Raw genomic sequence first — 23,551 nt, 5'->3', positions numbered from 1 at the left:
CATCTACGACCCTGTGCGCATGCATGGGTGCATGCGTGTAATTTTTAAACACAAGAAGCACCCATTCCTGATCAGCCTTAAAAAGCCACCGAAATAAATGGCAACACATGCTTCTTAATCAAGTTGCATCCATACACCTCACAATGCCATTTCAGAGTTATAATACAGCTGGAAATAGCTGCAATTGTACAGTATCCAGAGATGACACATTTCTTTCTAAAATAAAAGTACGAGCAAATATCAAATAGCAACACTAACTTACATTATATGTCATCGGTTTCAAAGAGGAAATGACTCCACAGATTAATGAAGAATTCTGTCTAGAAGTCAAAGGTATGATATAGTCTATATTATTAAATAAGAGCTAGATATGATCTAACCTACTTCAAACAGCCCAGCCTTTAATAGAGAGAAGAGAAAGAGGCAAAGTACCAAGATTCCATATTTATCTGTGGTGTAACACCAACAAAGCCAACAGAATTCCTTGACGTCCAGTGTGCCTCAGAGTGCCACATGGCAAGTGCTGCAGGTCATCCTGTAAGCTGCAAGGTATGATGGATGGAAAAAGAAATGACATTTTCCATTCCTATTTAGGAAACATTATACTAAGAAATAAGATACCACAGGACTGAATATCTCAGATAATGTCTGTTTATTATTATGTAACAACTGATTTATCAATTAACTAAACAGTTTTACAAATTCGAATATCAATATACTCCAGGAAGTCCTCTGGAACGAAGAAATCAGCAAGTTTCCTAGGATTTTTTTCTTATACTGTACATACTATGCATAATTATGCTGTAAATAATATACAAGTAAACACCAAGTTCCACATATAATACAACTTCCTTGAAAAAGCGGTAAGGAATTAAATGGGCTATACTTTGTTTTTTTCAAAATGCTAAAGCTAAGACATAATTAATTTATCTGATCAGATCAGACTTATTGTATTCATCCCCAGAGTAGAGATAGTGATTCCCTTACTCTTAGTGTTGATAACAAACACGGTATTGTTCTCAGACCCCCACGAAGGTAGATTCTAAACAGATGGACATTAATAGATAATGACTGGGAATGGAGCACATAAATACCTTTTAAAAAATTAACGAACCTGGATTTCCTTGGACATATGAGCAATAAGAAGAAATCATCTAGCATCTTTTTAGAAAATGCATCTAAAAATTTCTCATTCATGCCTGTTTCTGGCTTTATACTCCATGACATGGGCCGCTATTTACTAGTGATGATGAGGGGTCTCTACTCTGGCCAAAGTTGTCAGCATCTGACAGCACTCCATATTCAGCAGCTTGAGGTGCTCTGTTTGGTATTCGTAACCCAAGTTCTGCACTTCCAGAAGAACAAGACCCTTGCCAACAAATGGAGACCCGAGCAGCCCCAGGGAAGGGGGACTGAAGGAGCTGTTAATTCCGTACTCTTTCCAGTGCAGGTCTGTGTCACCCCGTTTACATCATGTATCATTCATCTGCTGTGATGAAATGTAACCCTGTGCTTTAAAAAAAGACCTCTGTAACACTGAGGATACTATATCTTTGTGAGAAGTGTTTCACATATTTTCCATGGGCACACACTGCTCCTGCTACTATTTAAATCTCTGTAGCTCTCTTCGTGGGACATTATTCACTTCAGCAAGTTCATTCAGAAGGTGCTTATCAAAAGAAGAGGAAAACCCAGCATGGCAGCAGACAGCAACACGGCTCCTGAAGAAAAGCCAAGTGCTACCCCTGCGAAAAGGGCTGTCCACAAGATCCGAATGGCCAGCCTGGTGTTCAGCTTGGCGCGAGGTTGGCAGCAGTGGGCGTCTGACCACCACGTAAAGCAAGCCCAGGAGCCCTCTGGATGGGTCCCTTTAGCAGAAGACGCATCAACTCACCCTATACAAGAAAGACCCTTTGAAAAATGGCCAAATCCCTGTGTCAAGAGGGACCAAGGAAAAGACGATGAAAAATCCTCAGCAAAGGAATCAGTGACAATAAGAGACGCTGAAAAAAATGCAAGGGAATCAGATGAAGCCCTGAAAAAGTTCAGCATTAAAAGCAAAGAGGTGACCAAAACAGTTGTTAGCAAAGCCTACGAACGGGGTGGTGATGTTAGCCTCCTCAGTGGAAGATATGAGAATAACAATAGTAGCTCAGAGATGAGCAAGCTTATAGAAGAATCAAGTGCTATTGACAAAACTCTAAGTGGCAAATTATCTCCAACCATAAGAAGAAAGTGTTCAAATGTGGTATCGGAGCTGACTAAAGGCTGGAAACAGATGGAACACGAGGACCAAGAGGTGGCTAAGGAAGTCGTGCTGCTTAAGTGTCGTGGTGACAGTGTGGATACAGTGGACAGTGGCTATGGGGAAGCAGACGACAAACTCGAGCAAGAAGACAGCGACCAAGAGGTGACAGCTGTGAGGATTAAACGACCTGTGCCATCTTTGTAAGTAAAACATCTTTATTACAGTATCACAAATGGTCAGCAGACCCAGGACAGGTACAGCTTTCCTTGAGGAAGGAGGGAAAAACAAAATTGGTAGGAAATGGCCAAAGAGAAACTATTACTCTCGGAGAAAAAAAAAAAATACAGAAAACCTTTCACATATTTCTCTGTGCTTAAGTAGTTAGTCAGCAACATCTGACGATAGCCTTGGTTTTATGTGCTATATAAAGAATAGAAACAGGAAGTTATATTTGGGAAATATTAATGATATTTAACTTTCTGGATTTACTGGTTCATTGCAATCACTACTTCTTAATACTTTAGTCTACTTTCCAGTTAATTTTTTTTCATCACAGCTCTTCATTTGTTTCATCAAATGTTATGTAAAACAGTGTACCTGACAAATACTTCCAAATACTTATTCATTATTTTGTTTAGTATAAATTGTACATATTCTTGGAAGTAATTTGCATAGAATGTCCAAAATAGAACTTGCAGGTATTACCTTTAAGTACATCTTAACAAAAGCTGAGTTCACTGCTTCTCTTCGGGAGCTTTTGATGGATTTAGAATTCATCAATTCAAAGAATGGAAACTTTCACAGGAGCTGGGACCCCAAAATGACATTAAAAAGCATCCAGCCTGCCTCAGCATCTTCAGGATTGATTTGAACCATGCTGTGTGTTATAAATCATTTGACAAAAAAGAACATTTGAATCATCAAGAGATTCTTGAAATTGAAAGTCTCTCTATGGGTACACTATCATAACAGGTGGGGTGGGGGAAGATCATTCCTTCAGTATGTTGTGGAAGCTCCTGACATACAGACTTCCTTATGTCTGAAAACAGCATGAAGAAAAGAGGAAGCAGAATTTGTCACTACCTGTGTGGTTATTACAGGCCCTACACAAAAATTAAAATTAAGTAGTGATCAATTCCACAGCACCAGACAGTTTTGAGTTAATACTTCTTCCAGTAATAGGTTCATGCTTGAAGATTACCATAAAGCAACAGATGCATATTAAATTTGGAGCCCAGGTAGTAAATAAGTCGAGTTCAGCCACAGCCATGTAGTCCTTGAGAAGTCTCCCAGAAGAGCGGAGGAACAGCAGAGGCTGGTATAATAGAAGTTCTCTAGTCTTCCTTCGCAGAGATGTCCAGCAGAACTAGCTTTCCAGAAGATGGCTACAAACAGTTGTGCTGTGGCCAGACTTGCCACTGGGTAGCTGCCAAACTAACTCATCACAGTTTTGTCAGTAAAATATTAAAAGATCTGTATGTCCAATGCTCTCCAGTAACCTGGAGCTTCAAAGTGTGCGGGCCCTGCTTTGGAGAGATGGTCTGCACTGTCCTTTGACAGCAGTTAGGACCTCAAAAGAAAGATTTCACACATACGGTGGGAAAATAGGATACGTTTGCAGCACATATTATCTGTAAACATCCTTAATTAAATCGAATTGCTCACTTTAAAATGCTATAGCAGAAATAAAATAGTAGCTTTCTGTTGCACTTCACATTTTATTCCAAATGTCTAACTTTAGTACTGCTACCTAGAAAAAAAAAATTATTAACCATATTTACTGAGGTGCGAATGATTGAAATAACACCCTTTATGTTATTTACAGAATCTCTTCCCCTGAAATCTGACACAAAATTAATTTTATGCACTTAGAGTGCTGTTATCAGGACTGAATTTTTTTAACTACTCATTTTTTAAAAAATATTTTATAGCCTCGGAATACAGTATTTCAGCCTGCTACTTTTATGAACCTGTCAGCGTGGCTTAATCTTCTCCAAAAAGGCCATAAGCTCATAGTTGTTAAAGAAAATCTCTGTGTTCCAGGAAAAAAGCAGCAGTACCAGTATTTTTATTTCCTTGCATCAGCACCTTCATCATTTCCAGTTGCAGTATTTAACAGAATAAGATTGCTTCCTTAGCAGAAGGCACATTAACTCCTACAGGCCTAGGAAACACTATTTCATTCCTGCTTAGAAGCCAGAGGGATGCAACAGTGATATGAAACTCAGAACATTAAAAAGGGATTAATGATTTTCCCCTACAGAAAAAAAACATAGGGAACACAGACACAGTCCTCCTAGAAGTTCAGAATGCATTTAGGGTCATTGTTCTGGTTGACAGGTTAATTTAACGCGATTGCCACAGGTAAAACACTTCTTACAGGGGATTAATACAACCTTCACTTTGGAGCCACAATCCATTGTGTAGGTGCTGTACACACACCAAAAAATGCTTCTACGTGTATACAGTTTATTCTCTGTTGTCATTAAGCTCAACAATGGGAAAAATTGTACTTTTGCCCTCAGAAACAGTAAGATTAGAAGATGCATTTAAAAAAAAAAAAAAAAAGACAGTAAGGTTTTTCCAAATCCACATGAGGCATGATAAAAGCAAAAGGATAGACAAGATGGTGTTTTTCTCAACCCCTGAGAAGACTATGATGATAAAGAAGGTGATAATAGTATTCAGCTAGGAAAGAGAATTAAAGATTTCAGTAGGAAATAGAAACAATACTTACTAGACTGTTAAATAAGATGTAATAAAGCCTTTAGACTCACACTGTCTCACTCACTGTCTTCTTTCCCCTCAATGTGAGAAACTGAAGCTCCAGGACTTTCTCAGGGGTTATGGTCCTCGGGGAGAAGAGGGAACAGCTGGCTGGGGCTGAGGGATAAGCCCCCCATGATGGGGTCTGCCCATCAGCTCCACTGAGGCTGTTGGTATCGCTTCTTGTAAGGCAATTCTGATTCACTTAGGGCTTTCCCCCCCACCCTGACACCTTCTCACACAGAGAGCTGGGGAAGCAGTCAATCTGAGCTTCGGCTGGAGTTAGGACTGCGCTGTCACAGGGTCTCTATGGCTTTTTGGAGATCCATAGGTTTCAGGAGACAAATTGTTTTGCATAACCAAACCCTGTGCCCACAATTCCTCTGAGCAATGAAGCCACAATTCAGGGCAAGGGATAAACAGCTTTCCCTCCCTGCCTCTGTAGGACAACAGCTTATATACGGGAGGATTTACTTTATCATTAAAAAAAATGTCTAGCTTTATGCCACTGACATATTTTAATGCTTTCCTGCCAATACGTACCTGTTAATGAGACCTGCACAAAACTAGAGGTACATACACACTGCCTGCTCTCAGGATACTCTGCAGTCACACCACAGAAGGAACATTTACTTGGCAACACTATGTACTCAGTTCTTCTGATGCTTTTCACTGTATTGATAGGGAAGAGCTTTTTAAATACAGTTTCTCAACATAGCTAAGCCAAGCTAGTGGCAATTCCACAGCTAAATCTGGTTGAGCTCTCCTAATTCTCCTTCTATCCCTGGCACTAAGTATCTGCACTTCTTGCTCTAGCACTACAGTGCTCCCCAGTACTGGCATCCTTCTGGTGCGCAGACCTAAACTGGGGATGTCTCTGTCACTCTTCTCTTTCAACAGGCTTAGTAAAAAAAAAAAAAAGGAATGCCCAAACAGCAGGGAAATATTGTGCAGGTTTGCAGTCCTCTGTGCAGTTTGGCTAACTGTATTTTGGTTCTCCAGTGTTACTGTTAATATTCAGCTGACATTACTTGGGAGGTTTCAGAGCAGCCTTCGAGGGAGTAAACACATTAGAAAACAAATTACTTTGGCACAGCCACAGCACAACGTACTCCCTCGCTGAGCTCTGTACAGACACAATGACAGGATGTGGACAGCACAGAGACCAGCTCAGACTATCTATAGCTCCCCCACAACACGTGAGACTGGCCACTGGAGGAAACAGTGTCAGTAATTTGTCTGCCTGGAATCATCCAGCAATGTGATGTTGCTATGTGCACACACACACACAAAAAAATCAGTAAGAGCACTGGAGGTTTTTCCTCATTTTTTTTAACCTCGACACAAATCTCAATAGCTTTAAGTTTCTTTCAGGCTTGTACCCTGTCCATGGGAAGGTAAATTCTGGACTTCAATACTTCAAATAAGTAAGCATAGGCAGAGCTACTGCACTCCATTAGCTTTTTCTTGTTGTTTTAAACATGAACATCTATTACAGGGGATAGGTTTTTTCTGGACACTACCCTCTGTTTTTCAGCCAAGAATAGCTGAGGACCAAGTCTGCACACTTACAGTTATTGTCACCGGTAACCCTGGGGCAGGCAGAAATGGGGAGCTCCGTGGCTGACCCAAGGTACAGAAAGCGCAGGTAACCAGCACCACACTGTTTCGGTCCCTACAGCATTAAGTCGCTCTGAGCAAAAGTTTGTCAAAATGAGCTCAGGCCTAGGCTGGAGGATGGTGATGTAGATGAGATGAAGCTGTGATCAGTGAGTTTGCTTTTGAGTGCGAACTGGAACACGGACTAAAAGCCCCCGCTAATTCAGCAGCAGTGAACTCATGCCACCTGGTGGCCGGCGTCTCCCCTGGAAAAAGCATGGGAACAGAGCTAATATAGAAGAGATGAGGAGCAGAACTGTGCAATTGAATGATGAAATGCAAAGCTCAAATTCCCTTTTTGCTTCTTCCAGCGCAAGCAGGTTCAGGGAAGAAGCACGCACCAGAGCCCGCAGGAAACAAGGCCCCGTCAACAGCCTGAAGGACCGATGGCAAGAATGGGCCGACCAGCACATCATAACGCAGAAGCTGAATCCCTTCAGCGAGGAATTTGACCACGGGCTGGCCATGTCCACTCGCCTGCGCAAAGGTGATGAGGGCTACGGCCGCCCAAAGGAGGGAACCAAAACTGCTGAAAGAGCCAAGAGAGCCGAGGCCCACATCCACCGGGAGATCAGGGACATGTGCTTCATCATCGAATCCATGGCTAAGCCACGGCCCGACGGCAAGATCCAAGTCACTTTTGGAGAACTCTTCGACAGATACGTTCGTATTTCAGATAAGGTTGTTGGGATTCTCATGAGAGCCAGGAAACACGGGCTGGTGGACTTTGAGGGAGAAATGTTATGGCAAGGAAGGGATGATAATGTCATAATTACCTTATTAAAATAAGCAAGCTACAACAACGGCAACTTATTTTGGAAAATGAATCTCCACTTCTCCCTTGCTATTAGTGTTTGCACATCTTGAATAGAGATCGCCCCCTTCACCCACACAGAAAAGCCACTGAGCATTTTTCTGAATATGTATTTTATAACCACTGCAAGATAACATAAGCATCCAAATGGATTTTACTCTGTACCGGGAGTGCTTGCAGGACAGTTCAGTTAACAGCTACATGAAAAATAAAGAGAAAAATCTATATTGAATATTAAGCAACTGAATATAAAACCCCATAGCAATAGCTACAAATGAATTCCAATTTTTACTTCTTACATTTAAGATCTTCTCAACTATTGAAACTGGGATATCAGGAATATAAACCACGCCAGATCAGAAATTGAAGAATATAAACTCAGACCAAATTTTTAGTGCGTGAAAGTGATCTTGTGCACATATTTCCAAATTAATTTATTTAAATGCATGTAAAATAGTTTTATTTGAACACAACATCAAGCATACCACATTTGTTTCCTTCACAAACAGGATATGCAAATACTACTGCAGTATTATCTTGTGGCAAGTATTGACGCAACTTTCTCTTACATACCACATTCAAAATAAGAAAAAAGTCCTTCTTTTTGTAAATGAGGTTTTGTATTTAATGTATTTATACAACTAATTTATTATTTTCCTATTTAGAGTTATGGATGTTGGAGAGAAAACATTCAACAGAATGTAATGCACAAAAAAGTTTTGAATAGATACCCACATTAAAAAAATATCTTCTATGCAATGTATCATCTGATTATGTAAATATGGTTCTTTTAGATACAGCTGAAAATAACATGTAACATATAAAGTCTATACTGCTTACTGGATTATATAGATCACTGTTTGTCTAAACTACTACTGTAAAAATAGCTATCCTGGTAAAAATGTGCTCCACATGAAAAGCGATTGTTTCAGAGCAAGATGCCTGGGCAAGTAATTTGCATAATGAAAGATGAATGTGGTTTTTTTTTTCCCCTATAAGAGTCTTTCAAACTGAAAGAACAAATATCTTCTTACAGAAGAAAAGGTGTAGGAACATCTTGTCTCTTTGATAAAACAAGTGTTGCTAACTTATTATGAGAGTACAGGTACCTGAGTTGGAAGCTCCAATGAAAACATAAATGAAATGTTTTATGACTTGGTGATACAAGAACTGATTACTGTGTATAAGTCTACGTAAATCATTAATATTTTAGGCACAGTTTTATGTTGCGAGTCTAAGGAAGAAAAAAATTAATTATAAGACGGATTCAGTGGAACTTAATGTTTTCTTGAGATCTCTCAGACGACTCAAGTTGACTTGTAAAACTGACCTCTGAGTGTAATACTTACATGTCAGAATACTTACCTGCATATTCTTACCTTATTCTTTATCTCTTTATAAAATGACTCTTACAACTAAATTGTCTTGACGAAATTTGGTTGTTAAAGGAATACATGAACTATAAATAAAAAGCTTAATTGATTATTTCTTGGGTTATTCCTCCCACACACTAGAGAAGAAATACGTGTGCATATTCTGTGAACTAAAACATCAATAATTTGTTCGAAAATAAGTACATTCTCCTGTTCACAGGCAGTCACATTTCCCTGTGAAGGTTTCCCTGTTCAAAGCATCAGAACAAGATTTCAGAGTACAGGGAAATGAAACAATTCTTATACAAAATATCTGTACAAACAATACATACTGAAAGCACATAATTGTTAAGTGTATTACATATTTCTGCTCACGAGAATTCTTATCCTACCACAGGACAACACAGCAGAGATACAGTTCACCACAGATGATTATTATTATTATTATTTTCAGTGTTATGTTCATGTGCGACTTAAAGCCCCAAAGCACCTCATCATTTATTTGGGAATCATATCCATCTACATCCAGTGACCTAAGACAGCAGGAGTAATATATTTTTGTACTGAAACACTCAAACTGTAATATACCACCAAGAGGTGTATTTCAATATTATGCATGTTTACAGCATGTAATAAGAGCTTGTGCTTTGATCTGAAGTCTATGCCATTTACTACTTCACCTTCAGAGAAACACCTGGAGCACAACTAGGCCTGTACTGCTGAAGCAGGAATCAGAAAAAAACCTTCCTGGCTTAGGTCTTGAACTAACAGATCAGCCTGAAGAAACCACAGAGTAAATCGAGTTTTCCACTTCTTCCCACCTGCTTGATAGGAACATGGAAGTTGGAGTGCCCCATCATCTTCTACTAGGTGAGCTCTGCTTCTCATGAAGAAATCATCACACAAAAGCAAGGCAGCAACTGTTGCCAACAATTTTCATTCACACAAGAGCCATCTCTGCCTCGCTGCATGCCTACTGACAAAAAAAAAGCTGGGCTGACTGGATCCCAAGCAGATTTAGCAACAATCACACCTGACCCAGTATTAATATCTGAAATTTAGTCATATCTGCACCTAAGTTAATGCTGGGATTCATAGAAGTTTCAGTCACTTAAACATTTGCAAGCAACAGATTGACACTTGACTTTTCTGCAGGCTCCTGCACACCCACCAGAAGTCACTGTGGACAAGCCCGCGCTTTAACAGTTTGAGCTGGTGCATATACTAATACTGGGGGCGAGAGAGGCAAGGGCAGGCTGAGCTGCAGACACACTTCCCAGCAGAACTGTAATTCAGTGACCGAGGAGACGGGAGACCTTTCCATTTTCTCTTTTACAGAATGTAGCACAGAGAACCGAACTTCTGTAACTTTCATTCAAATACATTCGGGAGCAGAATGGAGCAGCGACACTCCTGGAACCTCAACATTTCATTTAGCTGATTGTCTTCTTACATATTGGAACACACAGATATATGTGCATTTATACTTACCATATAGGGGAAGCACAAGATTACAGGTTTAGAGAAAGGTGACATTAGATCAATTGGCCTCTGAAGGAAAAAGGACTCACCTTGAAGCTCACAAGGCCTCTTCTTGCCTTTAAAACCTTAGATCAGCTGTGTAACAATGTAATCACAACTATACATCAATCTATAGCTCACTGCAGATAAATTTTTAAGCCTCCCCTTCATAGTCATTCCAATGCAGTGTTCAAAACTCTATGCAACAAAATGCCCTTTTTCTATTTTTCCACTCAAAATATTCACTTCCAATTGGATATGAAAACCACACGCAATATGAATAATGATTTGTCTCATACTGTCCTCCATCATTTACCTTTGAGTAAGCAGTATCACACAAAGCCTTCTACAGTGTGAAAAGTATGTATAGTTTTCATGTAAGAGAAATATTAAATATTGGTATAACTTACAACATATGGGAGTATTTCATGTAGATTGTTTGACAACTTTTTTTTTTTTTACATAAAGATGTGTGACAAGTTTATCAATGCAAAGCAGACGGAGAAAATAAATCTTAATTCATTAAAAAAGTACTGGACAAAAGTCCTCCAGAAAATATCCAGTCTAACCCTCCTACTATATTGTAACTGTTACATTCCTGTGAAACTAGTGTGACCTCTGCTGTGCCAAATGTAAATATTCTACTTAAATTCTAAGTAGTAAGATGATAATGGTCAAACTGCTTGATTAAAGCAGTCTTTCTAGATTTAAGACTTGTTTTCCTATTTCTGACTTGCTTCAATAATAAACCCCTCAACCTTTCAGATTAAGAGTAAGCAACTCTTAGGTTACTCTCATGGTGGCCTAGAGTTGCACATTGTTTTCTCAAATACTGCATTAACTTGCCAAATGTTTCATTTGAAACAGATTTCCTTCTGACAAGCAACCTCTCCCTCATTTTCCTGTCTGAAGGTTGTGTTGCTCTTTCAAGGGTTGTGTAGTTTGCTAGGAAAGCAAAGTTCCTTCCTCAGTGTTGAAAAACTTGTGTCTTCTTCTCTAGGAACTGTGACGTACGTTTTCCGTATTCTGAAAGTATAATAGCTTCCATGCTTCAGTGACAGCATGCAATTTGTATCAGGAGAAGTAACTGACTGTTTTCAAGTCTTACAACGGTTGCCGCAGTGGCTTGAAGCAAGTGGATGGTTCACTGTACGTGTATCCCACCCTCTGGAAATCAGCTCCCTCCTCCCTGGCAGTCATTCCTCCTTTAAAATGGCTCTGTACAGCCAGGCTTCAGTACTACAGCTGAACCAAGGGAAGGCTACTGAAATAAAATTAGCTGTAGTGGAAAGTAAAACATTTGTGGTGAGATGTTCAATTGTTGTTGGTCACAGAACAAGTATCAGCAAGCCTTGCGGCCACAGCTACTTCAGCTGCTACGTGCACAATGCACCACACCAACACCTCAACTCATGTCACTCCTGCCAGCACAGGGCACACTGAAACTAATTCAACAGCATGAGCACTACTCGCAGCGTAACTATTACAACAGAAACTCAAGAAGGATGACAAAGCTTTGTCAGATAAGCAGGACAGCAGAAGGCAGAGCTTGAACAGACCTGACACTTGTGTTACTACAAGGGGACAGCCACAGGACCACGGTGGTCTGTAGGTACTACAGGATGAGTAGGTGGCACCATTCACCCAGCTGGACTCTGTTACAATACCACAGCAAAGCTCTGCTTCGTGTTGCAGTAGCATGTACTCTTCAGGAGAGAATAGAGGTTCATTCCCTAAACTGAGCTCCCTATTGCTGTAACAATAGTTTAAAAACTTCGGCCACGTGTTCATTTATAAAGGAAGAACATAAAAGTGAGTTTTAAGATTCAAGTCCTGAATGAGGAATAGTGGAGAGTATCCAAATCAAGATTATTTTTTAATTTGAAATTAAGTGAATAGTAAATGTTTTTACCCCTCTTTAAAGACTGGATTTTATGCACACATGTTAACTCCTGTCAAAAAAAAAAGAAATCTAATGTAGTACATATGGGTGAACAGGAGGATGCAAGCAGAAGCCACACATGAGAAACCATGTCCTTTTGCAGATTATACAAAAGCAGTAATTACCATAAATAGCATTTATAGCTGAAGGATGGTGTGGTAAGAATCCCAGGTATCTGAGCAAAACGTCAAGTTAGTCAGTGAATACAAGTGAGTACTGAGACACAGTCTTCTGGCACTGAACTCTCTCAAAATGTAGCTCATAAAGCCTTCAGCATATGTCAGACCTCAACTCTTCACAATCAGAGAAGCAAACCTTGCCAGGAAAGATGGAAAGGAATTGCACTGCAGAAAATTCACAGTGAACAGAAGGCAGGAGGTATATCAAGGCAGTGCCTTTAATCTCATCTATACAGTCTTTTATATGTATCATACAGAAGTCAACTACACCTTTAGTTAACAAGGAATTCATGGCCTTTCATTAATAGACATGCATTAGTCTCTGTAGATCCTTTACACAGCTAGTCTCATCACTAAATGTTGTCACAGTCCTTTATAATTTAACTCAAATGCACTTCTATTCCTTAACTGATTTAGTATTTATACAAGTGTGATTACTAGTGTACTGCTTTCTACACTGCTCTTGATTTCACTTTTTTTTCCTCCCCCCCGATGTGCCTTTCCAAGACTGGTCCAATACTCAGAGACTTTCAGATAGTCGAGATTCTGTGTTTTTATATAATTCTTCAAAGTCTAATTCTTTATAAAATTATTCACAGTAGCATTTAAAGTCTTAAATAGGCTTTATTTGCAATATGAGCTTAGGATAGAGACTAAACACTTGAATTAATGGGTTTTGTCAGCAAGGATAATCTGAGACACATTTTTTTTTAAAACTTAAAATGGCTGAAGATAGCATATTTCATTCTCACCACTTCCCACCGGGCTTTCAAAAACAAAACAAAAAAATCCCCCAAAAGTATGAGAAAATGCATCCTATATATTCAATAAAGTTATTAAATAAGCAGCAATAATCTGCATTTGTGCTTCTAAGTAAAATCCAACTTCTAAATAAACTCCAACTCAAGTTTATTTTTACATATATTTAGATTTATTTGCTATACATCACTGTGACCTTATAGTACTTAAATCCATTACAGGATTTTTTTGTTGTTGTTGTAATAATCAGTCTTAACTCCACAAAGACAATAATACTGCTGTGGAAGACCAAAGGGGAGAAAAGCCATTTCGATTTATTTACAGTTCCTTATTTTGTAAACATTTAGTCTACACATTGTACTAAGTCTAATAAGGATAAAGAGCTATACATAGAGACAGGAAACAAAGCCCTGTATTTCTAGTCATATTGAGCATTAGCATATTATAGATGAAACATCTGCCCTTTCTCATTACCATAGCAGTAGACTGTCTTCAAATAAGATTTTAAAACTTTCCAGAGATGTAAATAGTTTGAAATAATATCCAACTACATCTACTTAAGCCAACCCATTTGGCTTTTATTCCATTTCTAGAATAATTTAAAGTGCTATAAGCAACCCGTCAATCAACACTTTTCTATAATAACAAAACTACTTTAAACATTAATTTACAAGATAATATACAATGGTCATCTGAAATAGCTGAAATTTCAGCACAAAGTCAGTCACTGTCACACTTAACAGCAATTTTTTTTTGTTTGTTTTTGTAGAACATAGAATAAAAGCTTTGAAACAAATAGTTTTGTTGAGCTGTTATTGCCACAATGGCTTATCAATCTTTTCTACAAAAGTGGACAAGAGCTACTGGAACCGTATTCTAGCCTGTCATTTTTTTTTTTTGAGGTCACATGACTAAGTTTGCATATTCCACAAGTCTACTGAATTACAATATTGTCTACCTATAGTACATTATCTCATTTTAATCAGAGCTGGTGCTAACTGTAAATTTACAACATAGACCCACTCAAAAACATCACAACTACTTTTTTCTTTGGACAGGAATAAGCTATATTGTCAGAGTTGATGTGCTACACGGCTACAACAGTATAACAGTATATATCTGACACTTTATGTTGAAGAAAGATGCATCTGTTTCTGTACTTTTAATGCCCTACTATAGCTACAAATTGTTCACCAAGTTTTGCTTGCTTTAGTCTTTAAATTTTGTGGAACTATCATATTCTTACATTCCTTTGCTATTTTATAAGTCCTTGCCACGTAGCTCAATATTGTCAGTATTTGTCCCAAACCTGCAGATCATTAACAGCGCGTGCAGAACACTCCTCACCAGTCAGTATGCAGGTAGAACACGCATTAACTGACTTTTTTCTAAACACAAACAATAAACAAGTGGCACTGTTGACTCTGGAAATCTTCTAACTCCACCATACATGCACTGGTAGGTGTTAAGGAATGCTGGGCTTCTCATCTGTTTGTGGCACCACATGAACTGACCCATCGTTGGTCCAGACCAAGCTCTGCAGTGCTGCTGCCAAACACCCACACGCAGCTTTCCTCCTATTCAGGTTCACGAAGGGCAACTTCATTCATAGACACGATTTGAATACAAAAATAATAACCTATATTCAATGAAGCAGCCCCCTAATAGGATTGCAGAAAGGTGTGTGTGGGAAACCTGGGAGGCAACTGCAATGAGGACAAGAAAATTTCATAGGCTGCAAGGCTCAACGTAAGTAACGTTAACTTTTAGTCCGCATGGTCTATATTTTGTGAAAGTGTCTACAGCTTAGAAAAAATAGGACAGTGTATTACAGATGTGAGAGCATGAAAAAAGTCTGCTATTTCAAAATAATAACTAGATGGCCATGCTGAAAACTTTAAAAAAAAAATCCAAAAGGTAAAATGGTACATTATATTGCTCCTAGGGATTTTTGAGCTGCACTGATTCATGTCAGGTTTGGGACAATACCCTGTAGAAAAGAACACTCATTCAAAAGCCCAAATTTCTATGTCTTGAATAATGAAGTCTTCTCGCTTAGAAAGTGTATGATTCCCAAATGTTTTACATGAATGACTTCTTCCGTGGTAGAGATCACCATCAAGCCAAAGAGCAAACTCCCCTCTGCAAGACAGATAGTGTATTAAAGCAAAAGACTGAGGGAGAAAACACTAAACTTACGTATTTTTTTCCATCAAGAATTCAGAAACGAGGAAGAATTATAGAACTCTTTTTCAACGCAAGTCCCTCATAGCTGTTGTTAAATTTGAAGTTGACAGGACTTATTTTTTTACTATTTATTATTAATTTGGGAATATCCCTCTCTCAAATATTCTGAAATAAAAAAACTAACCAGAATTCCTCGGTTCTCAGCCCCTTCCATTTCTATTAAGAAAAAGGTACAACAGTACTCTTACATATGAGGAGAATGCTGATAACAAGTAAGGAAAACATCCCAGAAGCTTATGCACTTGCACAGGTAGGGGAAAGGGATGAGACAACCTAAAATTTTTGAAACACTGGCCTGTCTTGGGATGGTACAGTTTCAGTTGAAGCCTCTTCTAGTTACATATAATTTTCACATTTACCTTCAGAATCATAATATCTTGTGTTCATTCTGAATATACCAAGACACACACGCAAGGAGAGCATGCAAGGCATTGTAACCTTGCAGGACTGAAACTTGATGCCACACTATGCTGAAGACAAACCTCTTGTTTAAGTTTCCTGAACACAGGAAGCTGAACAGCTGATACACTAAATCCTGCTCGGCTGGCAACTGTTGAGTTTTGAGCTATCAAACTGAAGCCAATTCCAAATTTTCTTTTCAAGGGTGTGCAGACATACATGCTTTTAACAGACTCTAATGACAGAAAATATAACTTACCCTCCGCCACCAAAAGCAAGGGAGTCCATGTCTCCTTTAATGAAGAACATGTTGTCTCCTGTCCATTTGAAAACCTAATTGAAAAACAAAAAACAACAAAAAACCCACCAGACTAGTAAGTTAAAATATCTGAACTTTCTGTTTAGGTAGAAGGGAAACCAAACATCAGTAAAGACCGACTATGGAAGCCTAGAGGCCGATTTAATGAAGTTACCAAGTTCACACAGAAAATTCAGGGAAAAGATACATTAAGACAAAAATTCTCTTACATTTTACACTATTTTAAATAAGACCATTCCAAAATAAGTATTGAGCACTGAGACTTCTAGACAATTAAAAATACCAAGAAAATATGCTTAGGTTAGATGATATGTCCTTTAAAAGGATGTAGTTTATGAATTTTCAGACTGACACCTGGCAGAATTCAGAATAGTGGAAAAATCTTCAGTATAATAAAAGAGTTGGGTTAAATATGGTTTGTGGGGTTTTTTTACAGATTCTGTGATAAAAATAGCATGATGACATCTGGGGTCAACTCCTAGAATTCTTCAGATTATTTACTTTTAGATTTATTCAGCAAGTATCTTAAGAAAACGCATATGGGAGAAAAACAAAACGAAACCAAAATGACACTAAAAGCATACAAAATTATTACTACTTACCTCAAAATCTGGAGAAAAAGTGAACATAAAGGTCTCTCCAGTGCCATAAAAGCCGTCACTCACTTTAAATGGTTCAGATGCCAGTGCACCAAAAACCTGTAAGCAAAAATATGCAAGAGAAAATACTTAAGACTACACAGCATCTGGGATTCTATAATGAGAGTAATTGATAAAAATTTGGTTTGTAAACACTACCAGGTTTGGAATTCACTACAGGATAAGACTTATGTGGTGTCACGGTTCCAAGCACATTGATTGAGGTATGGTGTAGTACTTTCTGGTTTAGTAAAAAGGTAGGAGGACTCTTCCTCAATAAAAAGTGAATATAGTAAATAAAAAAAGGATAAAAACTAAACTCAAAGAATTCTAAGAAACAAGGTACATATTTCTAAAATTCCAGACTCATTATGTAATATCACTACACTGACAAGGTACTTTACTCAAGTGTAAAACTGTTTCTTTACTTCAGCAAAGAGAATTACCATTGAGCATACCTACGATCAGTATTTGCGCTCTAAAATCTGATTCTCTGGAGGAATTTTTAAACACACTTGAAAAGGTGATGAAATAAAGTATCACAGTTATTAAACAGCAAATTCAGTGTAAAAGCTTGAAGTTCAATGAACTGAGATGCAGGCTTCTGTACCTCTGTTTCAATGCAAGCTCAGAGGACAAATAGCCCAATCTTTTTATTGCACAGATATTTTTTTCATTCAACGTATCAGATCAAACACTGGCAAGACATTTCTGTGTTATCCCACAGATTAATGATTTCAAATGTCTGCGGCAGTAGATTAGACTTCAGAAACCTGGATAGTAACTAATCTCTGTCAAACATTTTACAACCTTCAGCTGTGCTTACTGTACATGGGTAACTGAACTTAAATAGAGCATCTTTCAGGGTAAAAATCCATATCAAATTCAAATTAAGAAAGCCTGATTCATGTTTAAGGACTCGAGTTATTCTGTGAAGAGCAGCTCTGGAAGCTACGTTCAGGTAGCTAAGATATTTAGTTCAGATCAATACCCTCAGGGCTGAAATTACCTCTAGTAAGTAAATATAAGTAAAAAACCAAAGTAAATGTAAGATTCCATTAACAATTGACATTTCTTGAAAGGAATTAACCTTCTGTTAAAACAATATACAAAGTTGTACCAATCCTAAACTATCCCAGTTCAGCCTCTACACAGGTATGAACTTTTCACACACCACTTATTTCAATGTTTGTCTCAGATCATCTCAGGGCTGTCACTTGTATACCAGTAAAACGCAAAGCTAGTGCATCCTAACCTTATGGAAAATCTTACATGCCTTACTTAAGAGACTTTGAAGTTTGCTTCACATAAGAATACAGAAGTATTTTCTTTCTGATTACAGAATGACTTCGGTTATACAGAACCTCGGGTCTCTCAACAGTACCCTACCCAAAGGACGACTAATTCTGAAACTATATTGGGTTGACTCGGTCTTGTCCACTTCAGCTTTGAGTACCTCCAGGAATCAGGATTCCACAACCCCTCTATGTTCTATATGGTTCCATCAACATATCTGGGTCTTGAAAGATCATGTTGTTGCTATAAGCAACATGAAAAGAATAAGGCTTTACAGAAAAAGAGCAATTTGCTTCCCAACAGTTATTTTAGTCCTTTGAGAAGTGATGTCTACAGAGTATCTGCATGAGATCAGATTGTTGTGGCCAGTTGTTAGGGTGGATATCTAAAATTCCCAAGTTCTAGGCTCCATGTTTCACACTTTTGCAGTGTATGTAATTCAATCTGAAGAATGACTTCTTATAAAACTAGACAGACCTTGGGGTGGCTAACTTCATTAATTCCACTCCTAGACCACCACTTGTTTAGTGACTCATGCTCAGGAATTAGGTGCTGATCTCTTTTTAAATGGTTGTCACAGTAGACACCAGACCTTGGAGTAGGTAGACTGGCAGTCCATAACAATTGCAATGTAGATACCTATAGATTTCTTGGGCACCTTTATTAGAGATCTCCTAGAATTCACTATAGCAGGCAATGTAGGTGGCTTCGGATTCCAACTTTCAACTAGACAATGTTCAGCTTTTACACAAAGCTTTAGTTTTTAAGAGCCAAGGGTTTTGGTTGTGGCTTTTTGTTTGTTTGTTTAATATATTTACAGACTTAAGTAACAATGCTCATTGGTTTTAAAAAGAAATCAAGACTGGTGAAAATTTTGGGGAAAAAATAGGGTGAGGCTTAGCAGCCTTTAATGAAGTGTATTATGAAAAGTCACAAGGTACATTTGCTCCTTACTCAACTTATTGTCAACATCAGATAAGGCTGTTTTCATACACATGGACAAAGAACACAGTCTCAGAGGAAGTAGCCCAGGAAATAGATCAACTCTAGTGTGAAGGAAAAGTACCTCAAGCAACAATAAGACAAAACCAGTATCTTTCATTAACAGAAGCTACAAAGTGGGCAGAATGACGAATGTCAAAAAGGACTGAGGAGGTATGCTCTGCAAATGGCAAGAAACTATCTGGTCATAACATAATTCTTTCATTCTTCAAAACAGCTGAATCATATTTGGGATCTTCTGTGAACTAGATATCTTAGAAAATGGGCAATGATCTTGAAACATAAAATATGAAAACACCTGGTCCCTCTTAAAACACATTCTGGAAGAGTATAAATAGTATTTATCTTAGCATATTGCTAGCAAACTATTTCTAGATACACTCTTCTATAAAAAAAAAAAGTACTCACATTCTTTTTCAGTCATGGAAAGCAGTTTTATAGCCTATCTGCCAAGAAGCTAAAAGATATCAAAGATACATTAACCTTTCAAAAAAAAAAAAAAACAACAGCTTCTTTAAAAAATGGATGACCCTGACTAATTACTATCAAAGGGCATAGTAGGCTACCATTGTCTTTTTTTTCATTATTGTAGATCCTTGCATGAAGAGAAAGACTCTGCACTGAATTTCTGTGGGTTCTGAACAGAAAATAGTGTACAATTAATTTTCTGCTTTCAAATGCAAAGATATTCCTCGTTAACAGCTTGAGACACAGAACAACTGAAAACACCACTCCCACTACACTGGGGAAGGACTGAGCATGTAAAACTTGTCTGAGCCTTTCCTTTTGTAGAATATGTTCTTCACTGAATACACATGGATTTCTTCACCCAAAGGGTGGTGGAGCACTGGAACAGGCTCTCCAGGGAGGTGTCACAGCCCCAAGCCTGACAGTGTTCAAGAAGAGACTGGACAACACCCTGAGACACATGGTGTGAACTGTGGGGTTGTCACATGCAGGGACAGGAGTTGGACTCTATGATCCTTGTGGGTCCCTTCAAACTCAGAACATTCTGTGATTCTCTCGCTCTTGTGTGGAACCAGGTAAGATCTGGCATACACCGTGAAAGATAAGTTCAGTGGCCACTTTACCCAGAAGTCCAAGTACCGTGTTTCTGGGCATGTTGAATTTGTCATGGTTTGTTTCACAAAAAAATTATGACATGCTTATGAATACCCTGTTGTGATTGCGCAACCATAAGACTTTTTGAACATGCAAGTTGAAATATTCATGTATGGAAGGTAACCTGAATCCTTTCAGCAACAGAACAATGCCACATGCTGGTGACAAGACAAGTCTATCAGAAACAGGATATTTTCTTTCTGGGCCAGATAATCAGGTACTAGGAAGTAGATATCTTATGAATTAATCTTGAGAAGCTAATAAGGGAATTGGAGAAATAAAGTTACTGAAGTGTATTTAAGAGGCTGATGAGTCTGTTGAGACATCTCAAGTCTATTGAATAGATTTTATGTTCAAGATTAAAAAGTAAATGAAGAAAAGTTTCCCTTTTAAAGAACTTACGGGAAAGAGTGCTCTACTAGCAGACATTTAGAAGGGATTTTTATTTTTAAGGGAACTCTGAGGCAGGAAACATGAGGGAAAAAACAATTGTGACTTGAATTAGAAAACATACTCTTCATTTACAGTGTTCAGACTCCCTGAATGATATGATGTGGTATGAGCCCATGCTTCCTGAAAATAAAAAGTGGTTACCAAAGGGGGACATACAAGTGAAGTAAATGCCACAGATTTTGCAGTGGCTCTGTCTGTTCTTCATGACAGCAGTAACTTGCTTTCATAAAAGAACACAGAAGTTTGAGAAAGAAAGTCTCATGCTGCCTGTAATGTCCACCTGTTATTAGAATACTCAAGAAAGTATGTTTGCTAATGAAATGGTGAGATGTGATCCACTTTCTGGAATTCATAGCCCAGTCAAAGGAGAATACAGCACAACCACAGAGACTCAAGGAACAAAAATTAATTATGCAGCAAAGATCCCAAAGCCCCTGAATGGGAGAGAGATGTCGGCTGCAGCCACAGAATGGACCAAGAAGCACTGGCCACAGCTGGCAGTGACATTCCAACTCAACGAGATCTTCTGGTAACAGCAAGTTATAGTGTCTATATTTCCCAGGTTATAAATGCATTAAAAAAGTACATTAAAATTAAATTCAATAATTGGGTATTATGAGACTAGTGCAACATGACAGTAAACTTGTGTCATTAAAGCGTTCGCCAGAAATGCAGTATGTCAGAGGATTGCTTGACCATGAAACACATTTTTAAAAGCCTCTCCATAATTACCAAGGAGAAAAACAGCTTGATACACAAAATTTTATCTCCCATGATGGACTGAAGTATCAGCTATTCCTTTATGCTCCTCAAATACTTTTCTTGATGTGTCCCTTACCTCCATGCAAACATTTTCCTACCTGTCCATCACTGTCCTTGATGACCAACAGCACAGGTGTGTCTAATCCCAGCATAGTTCGGTATAAAGTCTTCAAGCTCATGCCATGCTTTGCAGTACTGTAGACAAGAGTCCATGGATATCCAATGGTCCGTGGTGGAAGAGACTTTGTGAGCTGTTAACAAGATAATGACAACCATCTTATTTAATATTTTTTTTTTTTACAATTTTTAAGAATACATTACATATAAAGGAAAGCAGATGATGTTCTTCTGAACTACTATAGATGGGCGTAAAAGTTAGTTTAAAACTTCAGACAAGCCCTAAACTTTCACATGTATGTTTTTCCATCTCTAGTCTCTCAAGAAGGTTTCTTTTCCTACCTCCACCAGTGACCTGCAGGAGATGAATGATTTATCAACTGAATGAGAGCCAGCAGTGTGCCCAGGTGGCCAAGAAGGCCAACAGCATCCTGGCTTGTGTCAGATTGCATCTGGACTATTGTGTCCAGTTCTGGGCCCCTCAGTTCAAGAAGGACAAGGAACTGCTGGAGAGAGTCCAGCGTAGGGCAACAAAGACAATTAAGGGAGTGGAGCATCTCCCTTACGAGGAAAGGCTGAGGGAGCTGGGTCTCTTTAGCTTGGAGAAGAGGAGACTGAGGGGTGACTTCATTAATGTTTATAAATGTGTAAAGGGTGAATGTCACGAGGATGGAGCCAGGCTCTTCTCGGTAACACACAATGATAGGACAAGAGGTAATGGGTTCAAACTGGAACATAAGAGGTTCCACTTAACTATAAGAAGAAGCTTCTTCTCAGTGAGGGTGACAGAGCACTGGAACAGGCTGCCCAGGGAGGTTGTAGAGTCTCCTTCTCTGGAGACATTCAAAACCCACCTGGACACCTTCCTGTGTAACCTCATCCAGGTGTTCCTGCTCCAGCAAGGGTATGGGACTAGATGATCCTTTGAGGTTCCTTCCAATCCCTAACATTCTGTGATTCTGTGAAATAGCGCAGCCAGCAGGACTAGGAAAGTGATTGTCCCCCTGACTCAGCACTGGTGAGGCCCCACCTCAAATCCTGTGTTCAGTTTTTGGCCACTCACTACAAGACAGACATTGAGATGCTGGAGAGAGTTCAGAGGAAGGTGATGAGGCTGGTGAGGGGTCTGGAGCACAAGTCTGGTGAGGAGCAGCTGAGGGAACTGGGGCTTGTTTAGCCTGGAGAAAAGGAGGCTGAGGGGAGACCTTATCGCTGTCTACAACTACCTGAAAGGAGGTTGTAGCATGGAGGGGGTTGGTCTCTTCTCCCAAGTAAGAAGCGATAGGATGAGAGGAAACAGCCTTAAGTTGTGGCAGGGGAGGTTTAGATTGGATATTAGGAAAATTTCTTCACAGAAAGGGTTGTCAGGCACTGGAACAGGCTGTCCAGGGAAGCGGTGGAGTCACCATCCCCGGAGGTGTTTAAAAGATGTGTAAATGTAGCACTTAGGGACATGGTTTAGTGGAGTGTTAGGTTTACATTTGGACTCTAGGATCTTGAAGGGTCTTTTTCAACTTAAATGATCCCATTTTATTTAATATCACACAAGGTCTTCCTATTTGTGTGTTTTACACTACGGTCATAGCATATGTGATACATTAATATACAATACTAAAAACAGACATATAAGTTGATACCTTTTCGATTTGTTCTGGCTGTAGTAATTCACTGGGATCACTAAGATTTGGCCGGAATGCTTCAGGCTCCAGGTCTGTTTTGATATTTGTTGCCTGTTTTGAATTGATATCGTCTCTCGTCGTTATCTACAAAAAGATCAACAGAAAATAAGTATTCACAATTCTATTAGCAGGGAAAATAAACTTTTAACCTGCAAAGTCATGCAGTTATTGATCTAGTTATGCAACTCTTTCAAAAGCAAAGAAATCCGTTACATTTGACCTGACCAAGATTTCCACTGCTTCCAATAATAAGCCG

General features: G+C 38.8%; 2 protein-coding genes across 9 annotated transcripts in view; one reads left to right on the top strand and one right to left on the bottom strand.

Moving 5' to 3' along the window:
- Positions 1-1,621: 1,621 nt before the first annotated feature.
- ABRA (actin binding Rho activating protein) lies at positions 1,622-8,972 on the top strand. Its single transcript, XM_065628110.1, has 2 exons — positions 1,622-2,448; positions 6,985-8,972. The coding sequence occupies exons 1-2, from the start codon at positions 1,697-1,699 to the stop codon at positions 7,460-7,462; spliced, it is 1,230 nt and encodes a 409-aa protein (XP_065484182.1). The 5' UTR covers positions 1,622-1,696; the 3' UTR covers positions 7,463-8,972.
- A 4,158-nt stretch (positions 8,973-13,130) lies between these two features.
- Positions 13,131-23,551, bottom strand: part of OXR1 (oxidation resistance 1) — a 283,064-nt gene continuing 272,643 nt past the window's right edge. For all 8 annotated transcript variants that reach the window (XM_065628162.1, XM_065628164.1, XM_065628161.1 and 5 more), the window contains 5 exons: positions 23,254-23,379; positions 21,598-21,750; positions 16,829-16,924; positions 16,167-16,240; positions 13,131-15,403 (listed from right to left, as the gene is read on the bottom strand). In XM_065628162.1, coding sequence (XP_065484234.1) covers positions 15,268-15,403; positions 16,167-16,240; positions 16,829-16,924; positions 21,598-21,750; positions 23,254-23,379 — 585 coding nt within the window. In that variant the 3' untranslated portion in view covers positions 13,131-15,267. The remainder of the gene's footprint in view (positions 15,404-16,166; positions 16,241-16,828; positions 16,925-21,597; positions 21,751-23,253; positions 23,380-23,551) is intronic.

Source organism: Caloenas nicobarica, chromosome 2 (genome assembly GCF_036013445.1).
Source record: "Caloenas nicobarica isolate bCalNic1 chromosome 2, bCalNic1.hap1, whole genome shotgun sequence".
NCBI classification, from domain to species: Eukaryota; Metazoa; Chordata; class Aves; order Columbiformes; family Columbidae; genus Caloenas; species Caloenas nicobarica.
Note: the sequence above shows the minus strand (reverse complement) of the source record. Positions and strands in the feature narration are given on the sequence as shown.